The sequence below is a fragment of the Thermobia domestica genome, chromosome 7 (assembly GCF_964235325.1).
Source record: "Thermobia domestica chromosome 7, izTheDome1.hap1.1, whole genome shotgun sequence".
In the NCBI taxonomy this organism is placed as follows: domain Eukaryota; kingdom Metazoa; phylum Arthropoda; class Insecta; order Zygentoma; family Lepismatidae; genus Thermobia; species Thermobia domestica.
Window position 1 is genome coordinate 278,301,630 of NC_137460.1, and position 19,594 is coordinate 278,321,223.

Here is a 19,594-nt window from a genome sequence, read left to right on the forward strand (position 1 = left end):
TCCTCGAAAATTTTAGGTCATTTAACTTGTCTTTTAAATGGTTTGATTTCAAATTATAACTCCTATGGTGAAAAGCTGAACGCACGCCATTAATAGATCCAAATTCAAAACATGTTACAAATAAAACGATTGAGCATATTTTTATAGCTCTTACCTACGATATTCTTATCCTTTCCTAGATTGTAGAAAATAATTATTTCACTCATCGGATAGCGATAACGTGATCTGAAGTGAAACGCTTCTACGTCAGTTCCTCAGAGTGCTCTAATCAATTGAATAAATTTAGCTGTTAGAATAGACGTATCACGCAGCTACAGTTTCACTTGCAATCGATCAGGAACGAGAAAATATCTGTTGACCGGCTTTACAAAATTTCATCTGAACTGTGAACAATTCCACAGAAAGACCAAATTGAGAAATGGATGATCATTTCTTTTATCTCAAAAATAGAAAGAAAGAATAGTGGTTTCGATAATCTAGTTTGATCTACTAATCCTCCTAAACATGATTTATTTTTTTTAACTATTAACTTTCGGAAAAAATTAACCTGCACAATGATGCATGTTCGGCTGGTATTGTATATATGGCTGATTCTATTTACCTGCACAATTGTGTAGGTCAGGGCTGAAAGGGTTACAAATGGTTATTAGCAATCAGCTAAAAGACGTAACATCTTCAATAACTTACTTAGCGTGATATGAAGGAAAGAAAGTTTACATGTTATATATATATAGTTAACACTTACAGTAGAAAGACATCACATTTTTTACATAAATAATGAAACCGATATGTCTACTATAGGCGGGTCACGTTGCTTGCGTCAGTAATATGCATGTGAACTGTAAATTTTTCGTGAAAGGTTGGTGTATCAAAAATGATAAGATAATATTATACAATACGATAAACTAAGAATGGGCTATAATAATAAAAGTTGGCATGGTTTAGTATAGTATGATATCCAGTTGAGAAGTTAAATGTATGAGATGTGGGACTTCGGTTATGGTTAATTAGTGAGTGAATGAGTTTCGTATATTCTTGAATGTATACGAAACTTTAAAGTGAGGTATATATTTTATTTTTAAGATTTTAATATTTGCTGCTAAAATTACACAGGGAAAATTACTATGAAAACTTCAAATGAAGGTCACGTTTGTTGCAATCAATTGACTATTTCGGCCTTCATTCACAATTTTGCAAACGTATGCTCAGTACGTTGTACTTTCTTGTAACCAGCGAAACAAACATCTGATCACGAGGGTGCTACCTCTGCAAAAGAATGTGCAGGAAACCAATGCTTAATCTCAACTTTTAAATTTCACACATAGTACAGTAAACACAACAAGGACCAAGCTTATGCTTATTGTCCCTGGTTCAGGGTATGCTTATGCTTATTGTCCCAGGTTCGATATTTTTCCCTAGAAGTATGTAGATATACTTCCCCATATAAGTAGATTGCTCCATATAAGTAAAGAAGCACATTCGGAAGGAATAAATGCGTAGTTTGAAAGAGAAATGACGAAAATAATTTGTTTCCTAGTAAACAATTTTTAGTCGTATACTACAAGCCTTTTTGCTGTTTTTGACGTTGTTCTTGTTAAAACATCTAAAGAAGTCTATAGTTTATTTGAGGTTTACAGCTTAATTTCACAATATCCTCTTGAAAACGTAGTTCTTCTATAATTCTTTTTATGCTAGCAAAATTGTGATCACTTGAGTGCATCAGGCAATGTGTGACGAAGTTCTGTACATTGCATATTAATGTTATATCATATGGTAAATTTATGTATTATGAAACCGGCGGAAATTGCCCGTTTTCTTCTTGTAAGTCTTAGATCACTTGCTCTCTGGTATAGCGTAAAGACACCTCTCAAGCATAATCCACTCACCATTTTTAGCGTAAAATTTAAATCTGTTCTTTTACTCGTAGGATCTTCATTCTAGTGACAGTAACGTAAGAAAAAATAAAAAAGTTTTCTAAATGAGTTACATGTGTGGCTAACTGCAGACATGTAAAATTTAATTTCATCTATTTCTGTAGCTAATCGCAGATTAGGTTTATGTCAAATTTTTTTACTTAGGTGTAGTATGCAGATTATTCGTCTTCTGTCTCTTGAATATTTATTTCCGAAAACTGCTGCACGTGACACTTTTTTAAAAGTAAAAAAGGTAGTGTGCCAGCTGTCCTTTCTCTAACAAGAGAAACCACTCAGATTATAATATATGACGTACAGTTTTAATCCTGTTCCCGTCTTTATGATACCCATTTGAATGAACGTAACTTAATAAAATGCCACTTAAATGAACACGTTCAACATATTAAATATTTATTTCAAACAGTTCAGCTCCCTGTATTTTATAATGTGATGTATAACGTATTTCTTCAATTTTTCGGTATTCAGAGTCTAGCATTTATCTTCGCACTCCCTTTTTACTTTTAGCATAAAAAAGCAATAATGACTAGAATGTTTCACGATGCTAAGAACATTCGAGAACATTGTTTGCAAAAGTCCTGTAACAGCAGAATTTCAAACCTATTATATATTTCGATTTTTGCTAATGGCATTACAGCAGATTGTGATAAATTCTATGTTGAGAGCACAAACATAAAAGCACTAGTAATAATGTAAGAGTAACGAAGGTGCTGTTGGGTGTCCATATTACCTTAACGTTGAATTCTGGAATCATTATATCATGTATTTCAAATAAGTACATAATAATAACAATAATTTACAAACTCTAACTTCTCAAATGTATTTGTTTATTTAGAATGTATGAGATGTAACTACGTCGCTACATATCAATATAAACAAAATTTTACTATCTCAAGGTATCAGACTATATAAAGCGCAACCTTAAATTGGTATGCTTAATGAAATCACGTATCTTGTGCAAAATTTTAAAAGTTGTTATATCGTCCTTTTTGTTTCTTTGTAATCATAGTGACAGTTTATTGTAGCTGCAATTGCAAAAGCCTCTTCCGTTTTTAAATTTTCTGACACAAAAAGTAATAATATTAGTGACAACGGATCTCTATTTTCACTTATAATAAATGTTTATTCCATATAGCACAAAATAAATATTTTGGTATGTACACCTTGTCTCAAAAAGGTTGAGCGCATTCTTTATTGGTGTTTTGAGGCAGAAATTTTCAAAGTCCAACTTCGGGTATCTTCGGGAAATAGTAAACCAGGTTCGAACCTCCAAGCCAGCCTTTGTAATCGGGAAAAAGTTTGCAGATGTGTTTTTGTTCTTTTAAATATAATAAGACTTGTTATCAAGTGTTGAAAAAAAAGCAATATTGATTGAAATACTTAATGACAGAATATTTCGAAACTTTGTATTAATGTCACCACATGCTTGTTTGTCATTTAGCTCTCCATACGTAATGGAACATTTAGATACGTAAACGAATCTTTCCATATGTAAAATAATGCTCAAAGTTAAGACATAGAACATAATTATCGCCTAAGTACTAAAATAATAGTCAAAGTAGAACAAAAACAGCGTTTCTAGTGGGTATGAATGTCATAATTTTCTTGTGAACCGTTATACATCGCTAAAAGTACCTTAGCAGAAGTCCTTGTGTTTGCTCACTGGTAAGCTGTTGGATTTCAAATCATAAGGTTGTGAGTTCGAATCCCTTCTGGGTCAATGCCTTTTTAAAAAATTATATTTTCCGCAATGCATAAAAAATTATATAAAATAATGACATTAAATACATCAGTTGTATATATATAACATAATCATTGCAGAATGTAGTAATTATTATGTTTAAAATATAACATCTGAAATAGGTAGGTGTCCACAGTAGGTCTGTATTATATATATGAGAATGTTAACTACAAGTTAAGAAACTCGTTCACTAGCAATAAATAAATTATGTAGTGTATTTATTTGCAGCTATTTGTCATATAGAGTGTAATTCTCATACCCTCTATATGACATTTTCATCATACAGCATGTCATTTATGTTTTTGAAAACTTATTCGATGCATAAACCGAAGGTTTAAACAGAGAATCCAAAGTCGCAACGCTCGCAAGAAATTCATGAACCCCAAAGATCACGTGAGCAGACTGGAATTGTCCTTATGAAGCATGCCACAGCAGAAAGTCTTTACATAGATTTTCAATTCAATTCCTGATATATGCTTTTGCAATGTGGAAGTGGTGATGCCTTTAGTCGTTCTCTCTCGCTCGCTCGCTCACTCTCAATTTATACAGAATATAAAAGTGGATGGATGTGTGTGTTTCAACATAATTCTGATATATCTAGCGCAATTATAACTATATTTCTTACAGTCTGGAAAAGAGTACTGTCGGGATACATATCAAAAATGCTAGAAACTGGTCGATATTAGTATCGAATCCATAGCTTCGTGGTCGCTTAGGTGAATAGTTCTACTTTCAATTCAAGTCCAATTAAGTTCCCATTAGCGCCCAGGGTGGTTACGTAGCGACATAAAAATATCGAAATCAACCGATATTAGAATCGAATCGTAAATTTTCAGCGCCGCTAACTGCCGCATTTCCCATTAGTCCACATTAGTCCACACTTCACATTACTCCCATTGCCTAGAGGGCAATATATTTGCAGAGTGCAAAGTTTAAAACTTGAATAATATTTTAATTTTTTCCGTATGAAAAAGTTAAAAATTAAGAGCAAATATACTATTTCATGAACAATCCTCTTTCACTGTTCTAATATGTATAATAATAGCGTAAGAAATCTAAAAATAATTCAGAACACGTTTCACATTTGTTATTTTTTGTTACGTAGTTCTAGCTGTAGCATGTAGTGAGTGGTATTTAAATGTAATAAATTCACTAATTAAGCATATTCGAATTAAGTTTTATTTTTAAGTTAGGGATGAAGGGGCAGAGAAATATGTAGTTATTGGGGCGCCGAGAGCAAAAGTGCGTAGAGGCGCCGAGCTTTTAAATGCAACACTGGTCGCTAAATTAATTGGTAGAAATTTTAATGTGATTTAAGACCAAATTTAGTCCTAACGGTGGCAGTATCCGTTTGCTCTCCTAGGAGAAATGAAAGGGCTGACATGAAAATTATATATATATATATATATATATATATATATATATATATATATATATATATATATAAAAGACCGACATTAGTGTCGAATCCATAATTTTCGAGGTGGATTAGATAAAGAGTGGCACTCCAGGTGCTTAATGATATAGAAAATTAGTTTTTCTTTCTTTTTTTACGTTGGTCTACTTTTCCTTGATTTGAGACTTTCAAATTTCATCCTATTTTCTACTGAAATGTGTCTGTAAGGCAACAAAGAAATAATTGTATATGATAAATTTAAATTCATTTTAATTCGGAAGTTGAGAAACACTTTGCCATTATATATCGTAAAGGTCAGATCCACCAGCATAGTAACAGAGAGGTGCTTGAGCCATTGACGGTAGAAATTCAAACTCCGGTAAGTGATAATTTCACAGTCTTGTTTTATTACAAGTGTAGCCTCTTTAGTCAACGGAGAAGAGGACGTGGATCATGGGTCAGAGTTGATGTCGATGGGTCGGAGTTGTTCGCAATGGTTCAGAGTGGTTCATATTTGGTGGTGGGTCAGAGTAGATCACGATGGATGATGGGTCAGAGTGGGCCAATGGGTCATTTGGGTGGTGGGTGATACTGGATCATGGTGGGTCGTAAATCAAATTTTCATTGACCCACACCATCTCTGGTTAAAATTGTACTAAAGATAAGAGGCACCGAAGATGCATGTCGGCTATTATGATCAAATTTTGCACATAGATAGCACCCCACCAGAATGCAATAAATCTGAAACGGTTCACGGTATCACCTCCTAGAACTCGAGATGTAGGGGTTTGTCTGATTGGCTAAATTAAGACGTCAATGATTTATCCTTCAACAACCAAGCTTTTTATGATCGTTTCCGTGGGGAAGTCAGAAGAACACGTGCCTAGTAATCGTAATATTGATAGTTCGCGTCCTCCCCGGGGTATTTGTTTTGTGTTTTTTGACTCACCTAAATATAAACAAATCACACATATAGGCATTTTAGCATATTTTGAGAGAGTAATTTTGTGGTTCGTTGTCGTTTCATCGCGTCTCTGCCGCTGGTAGTAAAGTTTTCAAAATGGAACTGGGGCCACCGTGGATTGTCGCTGCGGGGCCACCAATTTTTGGCGAGAGGTCAATAGTTGACCATCTGTAGTCCGCCGACGCTTACAGCTTAGGGTAATGAACGATGTCTTTGCCTTGTAGACGTCATGACTACCGACGTCGGCAGTCAACTAGCTTTTAGTATTCCTTTACTAACCATCTATCGTTCATGTTTATACACGGTGTTGTACTACTACTACTACTACTACTACTACTACTACTACTAATAATAATAATAATAATAATAATAATAATAATTATTATTATTATTATTATTATTATTTGTAGTAATAGTAGTATAATTGATAATAGAATAAATATATTGTCTATGTATTGTCTAGGTAGGACTACACACAGGATTTGGCTCGTTTTAGTTTGACTCGACTCTAATCCGAGTCGAGTTGGAGGATATTTTTCGCGCCGAGTCCTAGAGTAGACCTCAAAGATATCTATTTCGAGTCGAGTCGAGTTTCAAAGAAAAGTCGCTCGTGCCCATCCCTACTAATGAGAGCTTAATCGGAGTTAAGCGAAATCGAAAGTCACACTATCTAAGCGACCCCGAAAACTGAATTCGACACTAATACCGATCATTTTCTAGCAATCTTTTATATGTATCCCCCTCCCATTCACCATAGGTAACTCGACAGCACTCTTTTTCAGACTATAAGAATTTTGGTTAAAATTACTCTAGGTCAGTGGTTCTCAATCTAATTCCTATCACGATCCCCTTTTATCACATCCTCTTGCCAGCGACCCTTTTATAATTTGTGTTTTATAATAAGCTTGTGTGGGATTTTTAACATACCTATTTCTATTTTATAATAGTAGAATCCATTTCTTGTTTATAGTGAACAGTGCCGTGGCATGGAAAATCAGCGCTCGGGGCAAGAGTATACGACGATGTCTCCGTACATATGAGTGAGGTCGACAGACTAGCTGCGAAGCGCCACCATGGTTGTCACGAAGCCCAATAAAATTTTCAAAAGTAAACTCTGCCTTTTCTTGATTTTGAGCACATTTTATTACGTTTTTCCTTCTATTTTATACATGTGCACATGCACTTTCCTATAGGGATGCACGCGAGACGCGAGAAGTCTCGTCTCGTCTCGCATTTGCGATACGAGACACGAGACGAGAGTGAAAATTTTATGCGAGACGCGAGACGAGACTAAACCATGCGAGACGAGACGCTAGACGAGACTCGGTTAAGTCTCGCAACATTTATGAATTACATTTAATTGTATATTTAGTAATTTTACATTTATTGAGTTTTCTAAGTTGAGCGTTAATGCCTCCAGGAACAAAAAAGTGATTGGGGCAATAGACATTTTATGAGATTTATTATTAATCAAGGTTAATTTTCAGAATTAAAGCCTTCTTTAGTTTCTAAAAAAGAAAAGCTTTGTAAATTGAAAATTTATTACAGCATCGATTTAGGACTTTATTTTGCGACACAAACATATACACGCGGGCGCGCACGAATACATGAACTTCTATTTTTGGTCTGAAAAGCGAATAAGACTCCCTATTGCTGCGAAATATGATATTTCTGTTGTTTCTGTCTTTTTCACATTACTACTAGCGATTAATGTTGGGGAATGGCGGGGAAATCCCCTCTCGTCAAAGTTTATCCCCGGCCCAGCTCGCAGAAATAACATGATATTTTTACATGGAATAAGTATTTTCTTTCTATATATTTATCAAAAACATCCCCCTCTAGTTCGGAAGTTTAATTCAAATACTGGTTTGGCAGGATGTCCCTATAGGTTTCGTAGGAGATGGTAAGAATGGCCCTATATCTGTCAGTAATTTTATTTTCTAGATCTGGCAGTATAAGTTGAAAGCGAAAGTTGATAAAATGCGATAATCCAACATTGCTACAAGCCCGAACGAACCAAAAGAATTGGGTCGTATTGTGTTGTGAGGAGTTCTTCAACAAGCGCTTTTTTAATTAGTGTACAAGCGCTTTTGGTGGTATAAAAACATCTTTATAATGGAAAATCACCCTTCAAGAAAACGACCAAAACGTGTAAATGTTGATAGTGGCGACGATATTTTAGAAGAGACAAATATTGCTGGAGACCTCTAAGCTGGAAAACAATGTTGGATCCAGCAACAATTATGCTGGTTTTGCTGTAAATTATGCTATTAATTTGACGAAAATTAATGGTCCAGCGATCAAATTCCAACACAACTTTTCTTTTAATTTGGAGCGGAGGGGACACAAGTTCGGATACCATATTGAACTCTAGGTTCCGTCCCCTTAGGATGTTATGAACATTCATCCCATGGAAAGCAATGGCAAACCACCATTCACCTTGCCAAGGGACTTTTAGGTCAAATACCTGCCTTCGGAAAGAATACCACATCATCATTCATTAACAGCCGTAGAATAACACATTGCAAAATTTTGACCTAGAATATATGCGAGACCATGCAAGAAAGTCTCGCGCGAGACGCGAGATGAGACTGAAAATTTTATACGAGACGCGAGACGAGACTTCACATTTGCGAGACGAGACCAACGCTTGAGGTTGCGAGACGAGACGAGAGTTTTCCATTTCTCGTCTCGTCTTGTCTCGCGTGCATCCCTACTTTCCTAACATGAGTAACACACTTCCTCCGAAATTTGTGCCCCCTTTTTTCGGCGCCCGGCATTGTCAGTGGATACAGTAACTGTACCATCTATATTCCCAACGACGAAGGTGCTGGTTCAAGATGGATGTTAAACTCCTTCTTTGAAGAGACCATTAACGTATCTGATCTAAGCCCACAACTTCTTAACCAAATAATAGAATGATAATGCTACAAGTCTTTGCAACTGGTTTTCTGTAACAAAGACTTGGACAAGTTCTGCCTGATGAGGAGAGAAGAATATCCTGGTCTGATATCTGCTGCTTTAAAAGTAATAATTCCATTTGCTACATCGTACTTGTGCGAAAGATTTTTTTTCATGGTAAACATTAAAACAAAGACAAGAAATCGCTTATCAGTTGAAAATGGCTTCATAATGTTCGTCACGAAGATTGAACCGGGCATTGCTCCACTAGTGAAATTACACCATGCTTAAGTATCTCATTAGGTTTCAATTTTAATTGTATTTCAATGTGCAGGTTTTGTTCCATGTGTATTTTTCTAGTATTTCTATATACAGTTCTCATTGGTATCATATCATACGTCTTTCATTTAAATTCATTTTTAAACAACTCTGCACCCTTTGGCAATGTTCAGTAGACTTATTTTTTATTATTCTTTACAGTATGTATAAAAAATAAAAGTATGCCTATCAGAACAAAATTCAAAATAATTTCCGGTATTAGATTCTAACTATATTTATCTCTTCCGCTTATATTCGCGACCCCCTATGGGCCACGACTCCCAGGTTGAGAAACCCTGCTCTAGGCATACATGAGTTATGTTGAAACATACATACATACACTTTTATATGTATAAATGCAGATAAGAGAGAGTTGAGAGAGAGCGATTAAGGTATTACCGCTCTCAATCTCTTCACTTTACTTTTGCGATTCGTGAGTTTGTTACGTGACAGTTTGGGGCTAGCTAGTTTTTTGTCTTGAACCACGATCCGATTTTCGATATGCTCTACCTAAATGCTGTAATGCGAATATTGAGAAGTTACCTGCGTATGAAAATAGCTGCAAATAAATACATTACATAACTTATTTATTGCTATTACACGATTTTCTTAATTTGTATTTAATATTCACATATAACATACCGACGTTCTGTGAATACCTTAAATGTTATATTTTAAAGATAATAATTGCTTATGTCGTGAAATGATATGAATATATATATTCAGCTGATATATACAACTGATGAATTGTAATGTAACTATTTTACATAATTTTCATGCATTGAGCAAAGTAGAATAGCATAAAAGAATCTCACCTGAACGGGTATCGAACTCACGATTTAAACGCTCGGGTGTGTACCACTGAGCTAACATGACAGCTTTTCGGAAGCTGCTTCTGAAATATAACTGAGCTCATACGTAATTTTTTTTTTTCGTATGGAAATCACAATGACGAAACGAGAGTGTGAATATATAGTTTCGAAATATTGTATCATTAACTATTTCAATCAACTTTACTTTTTTTCTACACTTAATACCATTTCAACATGTCTTATTATATTTAACAGAAGGAAAAACATATCTGTACATTTTATCCCGATTGCTAAGTTTGGCTTGGAGGTTCGAACCAGCAGCTTTAGTTTACTGTTTTCAGAAGATACCCGAAGTTGGACTTCGAAAGTGTCGTCTCAATACAGCTATCATCATATCGCTCAATCTGTTTGGTATATGGTATGTGTTTTTATACGTGTAAAGTCAGTATAACAATTCATTCTTTAAACAGCTTTTCATATGTATTAATACTCCTTTATAAAAACCAGCGGCGTAGCGTGAGGGAACGCCGGTATGCCCGGCATCCCCTATTAATAAGAAAAAGTACGTATTTCATTATATATAAATTGTTTGCTTCTAATTATCACAATTATTTCCACTGCAATCTTCTGGCGCGCTCTCTCGACTTACTTTGACAAGAGGAACCTACGCATGCGCGTCGCTCAGATGCACATTTTCTGTCTTTCCTCCTGTCGTATGCTATTTTCCTCGGGCTTCCAGGCCTACTGAAAGCATCGGTTTTTTCGTCTGCTTTCTGTTGAATGCGCATGCGCAGTACTTCCCTTCTCACTCCTCCTCATCCCTTGCAACCGTACATTTGCTTTAGATATACGCTGGCATATTCAAATATTTCCAACTGTATATATTTTGAAATAAGCTATAGTTTCTGAACAGAACGTACGAGCCCTAATATAAAGGAAATAGAACAAAACGGAAATGGTTAGTTCAACGCATTTTTGAAGCATACCGGTTATGTAAATAATAGTATTAAAATAGTTATGCCTTAATCGTAACTAAATGCATCGTAATTGTAATCTTCATCGTAAAGGAGCTCACAGACACAGGCATAAATTTAAAGCATTCTGTAGAATTACGGTCACCGATCTGGTAGGACAAGAGAGCCACCACTCCCCGTCACTCGCAAAGATTGTGCCAGGGCCCTTCAGTTACTGGCACAAATCTCGGGGACATAAAGGGAACAAGTTCCCTACAATCTTGTCCACTCCCCCCCAATAATCCGATTTGAGATTGTGATGGTGATTTCTATCCGACTGCCACAAAGGAAACTGATGTCCTTTGACTTGTTTCATTTTTTAAAAAGAATCGTATTCTTTAATATTTCATTGTCATCAATAATTAGTAGTGTATTTTCAACTATTTGTTTAATTCCTGTAACAATTCCTATAATGCTATTGTGGTAATTATAGTTTTGCTCAGATAAGAGTATTGTTGCGCCAAATATAGGCCTGATTAATTTTCTTTCATAGTTTTGGGGAATTCATTATTTGTATTGTTATAAAACAAATGTCCTAAAATTTTAATGTGGATCATTGTGGATGCATAAGTAGAAACATGTCAATTATTATTATGCATATATTCAAATTTCAGAATGTGCTCACGGCACTGAGTTGTAATAATGATATGTACCACTATTTCATGTACATCATTTGGTATATAATATACGAGTACAACAAGTTTACCTCAGAAATCTGATTCATCTACTGTAATATGAGTCTCTTCTCCCCTCCCCTCACAATAAGCCTTAAAATGTGCCCTCCTGCCAATGTTATAGACAACTCTGCTCCCCTAATCCTCCACAGCATTTTTTTCAACTTCATAAATATTTTGAACATCGTTAAAAAAGGAAAGGATTATGGGAACAGTCTTACCCATCCCTCAAACGTTCAAGACAGATTTGCGCCCTTGACTTCAGTATTTGGATACAGAAACAGGCCCCCAGAGTTGGTTTAAGTGCTTTGTATTTACATCTTCAAATGATATATACACTCAGGTCCATATTCACGAACGGGCGTCTCAGTTCCGGACCCAAGATGACACATTTCTAGGGGCGATATTTTTTTTTGAAAGAACAAGATTGACGTGTGGTATGTGGAGAAAAAAGCCGCCCACGAGAAAGAAATGAAGGGAACGATACTGGAAACCATGTTCATACAAAAGTGGGGCCTAGTTTTCTCGTCACAACGGTAGTGGCAAGAAGGAGCTGAGACAATTGGTTATTAAATTCTAACGTAATCCACGCATTCGCTTTTCTATGCCCCAGTAGACCTCCAATTAGAGGGGCTTCCTCCTAAATTTTGTATAACCCTATATTTCCATTCGGAATAGCTATGTATCGCTGCTTGCAGTAGTACTATATCGCACAAATGACTAACTTTGGCATCCCCCTTTCGGAATATCACGCTACGCTACTGATAAAAACTGTTTTTAATATTATTATTACGGCGCACCATTTTCAGATTTCTTTCGCGAGTCGTTGACCAAGTCGTTCCGCACAATAGGCGTGTCGTGCAATTAACCAACCACGCGTCAGGTACTAGCTTTTACCTGTTGCTTCCTGCTCACAGCTCAGAACATTGGTAACTATGGATAGACGTACAGCAGTAATTACTTTATGGGAGTTGGAGGGCTATTCTGCAACTGCAGCTAGCAGGCGAGTAGGTATCCCGGCCTCTACAGGAAAGCGATGGATTCGGAAATATGGTCCTACACGTCAAACTGGTAATTTACGATCTTCTGGTTGTCCGCATGTGTCAACCGAAGCCGAAGATGCGAGATTAGTAAACGAAGCCCGGCTAGACCCACTAAGGACGTCTAGACAGCTAAGGGAAGCTTCTCTTTTTCCTGGTAGTAAGCATACAGCTCTGCGAAGGATTCGTCATGCCGGGTTACGTGGCTGTGTTGCTGCCGTGAAGGAAAAACTCTCAGACGACCACAAAATTTACCGTCTCGCGTTTGCACAGGCGAATGTGGGTCGCAATTGGGAAAACGTGGTTTTCTCAGATGAATCCATATTCACAACATTAAATGAGGGACGCCGTTTTGTGTATCACCCGAGAGGCACCCGATATAACCCTGGATGTGTTGCTGCTTGAAATCGCAGTGGCCATGTATCTATTTCATGTTGGGGTTGGATTTTCAGGCGCGGAGCAGAACAGCTTCACAGAATTGAAGGACACCTGGACAGTGCTCAGTACTTGGATATTATGAGTAATATGGTGCCATCTGTACGAGTATTTCAGCCTGATGGTGTAATTCAGTTCCAGCAAGACCAGTCGCCAATACATACTTCCCGTGTGGTTTAGGAATGGTTCGCAGGGCAGCCTGAGATTGATTTAATTGACTGGCCGCCTCGTGGAGCAGACCTCAATCTCGTGGAAAATATGTGGGCAGAAGTGAAGAGTACTCTAAGGGATAGTTGGCCTGAGGCAGATCCACCAGAACCCAAGATGACCTGTGGCATCTTGTTTCCGAAGCATAGCTGGAGGTAGGGGAAGGAGATAAATTTGTCACCCATTTAATAGATTCCATGCCCAGAAGAATAGGGCGTGTAATAAATTCAGAAGGGTGAATATTTTTATTCTAGTGTTTGTTTTAAATTGATAACATAGATGTAATATTTTATGTAAGACTCCTGTAATTGGGATTCTCTTGTTGGAGTCAGCGGATTTAAATAAATAAAATAAATATTGGACACAATGTCCCCGCCTTAGCTCCCGAAAACAGTCCTTTTCAGGGCTACCTAAACGCTTCTGAAAATATTTCTAGAAGTAAACCACTCCTTGAATCCGATTTCTGTGCAATTCTAGTAACAAAAAAGGGATAATTCTCTGCAGGCTTTGAACTCAAGACGACCTCATTAACAAGCCCGTACTCTACCAGTGAGCTAACATGAACACGCAAATCCAACCTGAAGAAACACGACTTTCAATTTCCGGTATTCCATTACACTGATGGTCATATACTTTGCAAATGTTGTATTCAACTTGGGATATTCCGCAACACATAAACAAAGGGAAACAGAGAGAGAGAGAGAGAGAGAGAGAGAGAGAGAGAGAGAGAGATGAATATACAAAAGCATATTCAACGTATTCGAATGAGACTCTAAGTAACGATATTCCGTTCTAAAGAGAATTTGTGTTTCTTCCCGTGACGTTAAGGGGATCGGGAAAAGTTGTGTCTTGAAGCAGGATCCGAGTTTGGATACTCTGTTTACACACTTTCTATATTCGTAGGAATATGCTGTATTTCACGAATGTAAATGACATGCTGTATTGAGAATATTGAGAAGTTACATCTGTATGACAAATAGCTGCAAATAAATACACTACATAATTTATTTATTGCTATTAAACGATTTTCCTAACTTGAATTTAACATTCTCATATATAACACTGACCTACTGTGAAAATTATCTCAGATTTTATATTTTAATGTAATTATTTTATATAATTTTTCATGCATTGCGGAAAATATAATTTTTAAAAAAGGCATTGACCCAGAGAAAATTCGAACTCATAACCTTATGATTTAAGGTCCGACAACTTACCAGTGAGCTAACACAAGGACTTCTGCTAAGGTACTTTTAGCGATGTATAAATATTCTCAAGACAATTATGACATTCATATCCACTACAAACGCTGTTTCTGTTCTACTTTGACTTTTATTTTAGTACTCAGATGATAATTATATTCTATTTATTAACTTTAAGCATTCTTTTACATATGGAAAGATTCGTTTACGTATCTAAATGTTCCATCACGTATGGAGAGCTAAATGACAAACAAGCATGTGGTGACATTAATACAAAGTTTCGAAATATTGTATCATTAAATATTTCAATCAATGTTGCTTTTTTTCTACACTTGGTAAGAAGTCTTATTATATTTAAAAGAAGAAAAACACATCTGCAAACTTTTTCCCGATTACAAAGGCTGGCTTGGAGGTTCGAACCTGGTTTACTATTTCCCGAAGATACCCGAAGTTGGACTTTGAAAATTTTTGCCTCAAAACACCAATAAAGAATGCGCTCAACCTTTTTGAGACAAGGTGTACCTGAGTTAACTCTGATATCGTATGTGTCGTGTCGGACATAAGTCTTTGACCAGGTAATGGCGACTGCTTTGAAACAAATGCAGAGTGTGAGAATTAAATCTGCCATGTCTGTAGTTTCGTGTGCAGAAGATACATACTTCTGGGTCATTATCGCAGTGGGTCGTGGTGAGTGGTGAGTTGTAGTGGGTCGCGTGCTGTTGATCCAGTATCGACTGCCCCACCGACTCAATGACCAAGTCCAGCTGTGGCACTTTCCAGAATATCCGTACAGATTTTGGAAAGTTCTAAAGGATATGTAATTGTTACATTTTAATTTAAGGTATTGCTAGTCTGCTGTTTTGTTTTTGAATGGAATTACGATTCGCCATGACTTTTTCTACATATTGTTTTTGTGAGAAAACCTTAATGAGTAATAGAAAATACATCTGTTTTTTGGTTCGGATTGGTTTGGGTTAACAGCTTGAAAATGAAATCACTTAATGTCCAACGCTTATCCCTGTTAGGCTAAGGAAAACTATGATTGAAGCAGGTGATGATGGACGAATTGGTGGAATGAGGAATTGCGAGTGTCCCCAGAAAACCCACGACCACTATTTTGTCCGTCTCAACCTTGCTTGCCTTGGAAACGAACCAGGCACACCACCCATCTGATTGATTAGTAGGCGGGGTCTCACTTTCGATTATCGATGGGAAAACCTTTGAAATATACAATGCCCTTGGTGTATCCCTGCCTTTCCAGGTTATTGAAATTACCTGTAGAAGGAGAATAACCGAATAGAATAGAGACAAATTTCAGAGATGCTTTCAGTCTTTTTAAAATTTAATCTTGAATTCTCTGGACTGCACTATTTTATCATGACCAAAATCAGTGATTCATGGTTAATAAAACATTGCATTTGTAAACGTTTGCATTTCCTACATAGACGAGTGATTCTTCACTCTTACTTAAAAGAGCATTATTAGGGTAGTGGCTTGAGTATTCGCTTCGTGTATTAGGGATCCGCGGTTCGATTCTCCGTGGATATTCAGAAAAGAAATTATAATTTAGAATGATCATATTTCTGATTTGTAATAAAATGTAGAATTGTCGATTTCTGTCGTTCTTACAAATTAAAGTTGAAACGACTTCCTTCACAGGGAAAAAGTAATTACATGACGTCACAGCCTACAATCTCGATTTCTACTGTCTGAAAACTTCGCTTCTTTCGCAAACAATTCATGAATAGAAACGGGTCATTTTTCAGGCCTAGTTTGAGTCATAAATTTTCCTGGAACGTCATTGTGTGTTACTAAGTGTTCTTGCACTCTTACTAGAAATAATATTTTCGTTCGGCATTTACAAGAAGTTCCGTATATTCCCTCAAAAAAAATTGATAAATTATAATTATTCCTTTTCATATATTTTGATAATATATCAATATTTCGCATACATAATCCAATGTCTTTAGTATTGTAATAACCTAACTTCTGGGCCAAAACTCTGGCCAACCCATTTTGGAAATATCATTTAGCAGCACAGATTGAGTAGGGTGAGATTGAGCAGGTTGCTTTGCGCATAGACTTTTATGCCATTTAAAATCATAAAAAACTTACATCTAAAACTATATTACACAATACATAATTACATTTTTACTTTATCGCATAATGTCCTCCTGATTGTTTATAACTTCTAGACCATTTTTTGAGTTTCTATAACTTTCAGCACACCCGTTATCGCAATGCTTTGATCAGAACATAAGAATATCGTGAAGTATTTAATAATTAGAACGCTAAAGTGCTTTGAGGTTAAAGCTAAATACTGTACATTGCGTCTATAACTAACTAACTAACTAACTCTATGGCCTATGGAACGCGGAGGTTCAATGCCGCGTTCACAAAAGCTCTCCACTGACTTCTATCCTTAGCCAATTGGATCCAGTTTCTACTTTGCTTTCCTATCTCTGCGAGATCCATCTTGATATTGTCCTCCCATCTGCGCCTAGGTCTTCCTAATGGTCGTTTTCCGATTGGTCTTCCAGTCAAGACTTTGAAAGCGTTTCTACTTTCTTCCATTCTAGCTACATGACCCGCCCACGTAAGCCTTCTAGACTTGGCGACCCTAACAATGTTGGGTAAACCATATAACTTATGTAGTTCCTCATTATGAAGTTTCCGCCATTCCCCATACCCGTCCCTCTTGGGTCCGAATATTCCTCTAAGGATCTTGTTCTCAAATACTTTCAGTCTATGTTCTTCCCTCAGAGTAAGTGACCATGTTTCGCAGCCATACAGAACAACAGGCATAATTATCGTTTTGTATATTTTAAGCTTCAAATTCCTCGACAGAAGTTTAAATTTACACACAATTCCAAGAATACTTACTTTGGGGCATACTCTCTTGCAAAACAGATTTGCTTAAACTTACATTCCTAAAAACCTTTAAAGACAAACTCTGTTGGGATATAGTTTCTAAAAATTGTCACATCTCAGGAAAAGAACTAACAGCCTTCTTGAGAGAATTTGATACTATTATCGATTTGTACGATATTACACCACTGCTAGATGAAGCAGATGTGAGAAATAACAAAATAAAGTTTACTGGTCAAGTGTTAGTTTACACGATAAAAGCGAAAAGTTCGTTCTCGAGTTCGAAAGCAAAGGTTTAGAGTAAAAACAACATAATACGCACTTGTTGCGATAGGAAGTTCTCAGAAAACTTTCTAATGAAAATCACAGGTAAGATCGATATGTTTAAATTCTTAACAGTAAATAAGCATGTCACGAATTCCTCAGAAACAAACTAATGCTACTCTTAACAGGTTTACATTTAATAGAGAACTCAGAAGAATGCTCAATATGCAAAGAAACAAAAACTGAATTATGTAAAATGACGTGTAAGCTTGTGTTCTGTGTTGAATATATGCTTACCTATCTAAGAATTAATAACACTTTTCCTTTCTGTAGAACAGTTATTATACTTAACAACAACAATGAATATCCTGAAGAAAATCCTGATTTTGATAATCCGTTTTTTTTTCTGTGGAAGATTGGAAATAATAACATCGAAGATTGATGTTAAGTTTTTTTGAAATGATAATCGAAAGTTATATCGAAAGTTTTTACATAGGACTCGATGTTAACCGATAATAGAAACAATCAATTTTTTTAAATTTCTTTAACCAAATCTTCTTCTGATAGGGACGTCCAAAACTCATTACCCTTACCTTTACGAATATCTAATTCTTTTAGCACTAGGTTGAATAACTTAATACTGTTAGGATCTCGAAACTTTTCGTATATTATCTCATGATCTGGATATTTTTCTTCTGCCTCATTAAGAGGCTTATATAGATTTCTCTTTTGGCATCTGATAGCATAATAAGGGAAAGGATAATTAAGTTTGTTCTTCTTGTATATGATTAGGCAATTATCTTTTGAATCATCGTCTGTATATGGTGCTGCTATTTTTTTAAGCCCTTGTTCTTAAGACTTAACTTTTCCGTCTGTATTTCTATATCTTGCATTCGTGTTTGGAGTAATTCGTTGTTAACTCTATATTGCTTAAAGTCTTGGATGAAATAGTCTTCGATAATATCATAACACTTATTGTAAAAATCTTTAGATAACAAAAAGGCAACAGCTAGAAATATTTCTTGTGTACATAAGTTCCACATATGATTAAGGTTGCTTCTTTGTCTCCTCCTTTTATTAGGTATGTGGAAGAGCAATTCCTATAATTAGAGGAGTTGGTTAATTCTAGCTCGTAGTATCTTATTAGCTCTTGTATCTTTTTTTTAACCAATTATCAAACCTCTTACCACCATCTTGACACAACTTAGTAGCAATGAAGTATCTTGTACTCTTATCCACAATCAATTTAAAATCTTCAAAAATAGCATACCAATATATGTCTTCAATCTGTTCGTAACAAATAACGTTTAAACTATCCATAGTACTCGTATTTATTGTTATGAAAATATTTTTTAACATTATTTCGTTACCAGCTAGTTTTACTGTATAAGGTGAGTTTTTGAAGTGGCCCGAATTCGGTACACTGAGTTTGTTATTGTAATATTCTAATATTTCATTTGAACCTTTATTTTCTAACTTTTTTGTACATCTTCTACCTCCCATTGCACACAATTTAGTAGCATTGAAGTAACCTGTGTTCTTATCTATAATCAGTTTAAAATCACCAAAGATACCATACCAATATCTTTAGTCTGTTCGTAACATATCTCATTCAAACTTTGATCCATACTAACCTATTATGGTTATTATTCCATAAAAATAATATTTAAATTTATACTATAACATTACTTTTATCTATCCAGCTATTATGTGAATCATCAAATACTAACCATTTAACGTATGCTTTGTCACCTTTCTTTCTCAACACCTTCACTAAGTATTCATCTTTATGTTTCGTCTATAATAGTTCTGGTCGTAAAATCTACCT

General features: G+C 35.8%; 1 protein-coding gene across 2 annotated transcripts in view; it reads left to right on the top strand.

Moving 5' to 3' along the window:
- The window catches only part of LOC145690954 (uncharacterized), a 57,010-nt gene that overhangs the window by 21,022 nt on the left and 16,394 nt on the right, over positions 1-19,594 (top strand). Inside the window, exon 2 of one of the 2 annotated variants that reach the window (XM_081766421.1) lies at positions 7,003-7,355. The exons of the other annotated variant lie outside the window; for it this stretch is intronic. Within the exon in view, the coding sequence (XP_081622547.1) occupies positions 7,003-7,072 (70 nt within the window). The 3' untranslated portion in view covers positions 7,073-7,355. Of the gene's footprint in view, positions 1-7,002; positions 7,356-19,594 lie in introns of those variants that run through there. 2 annotated transcript variants of the gene reach the window in all.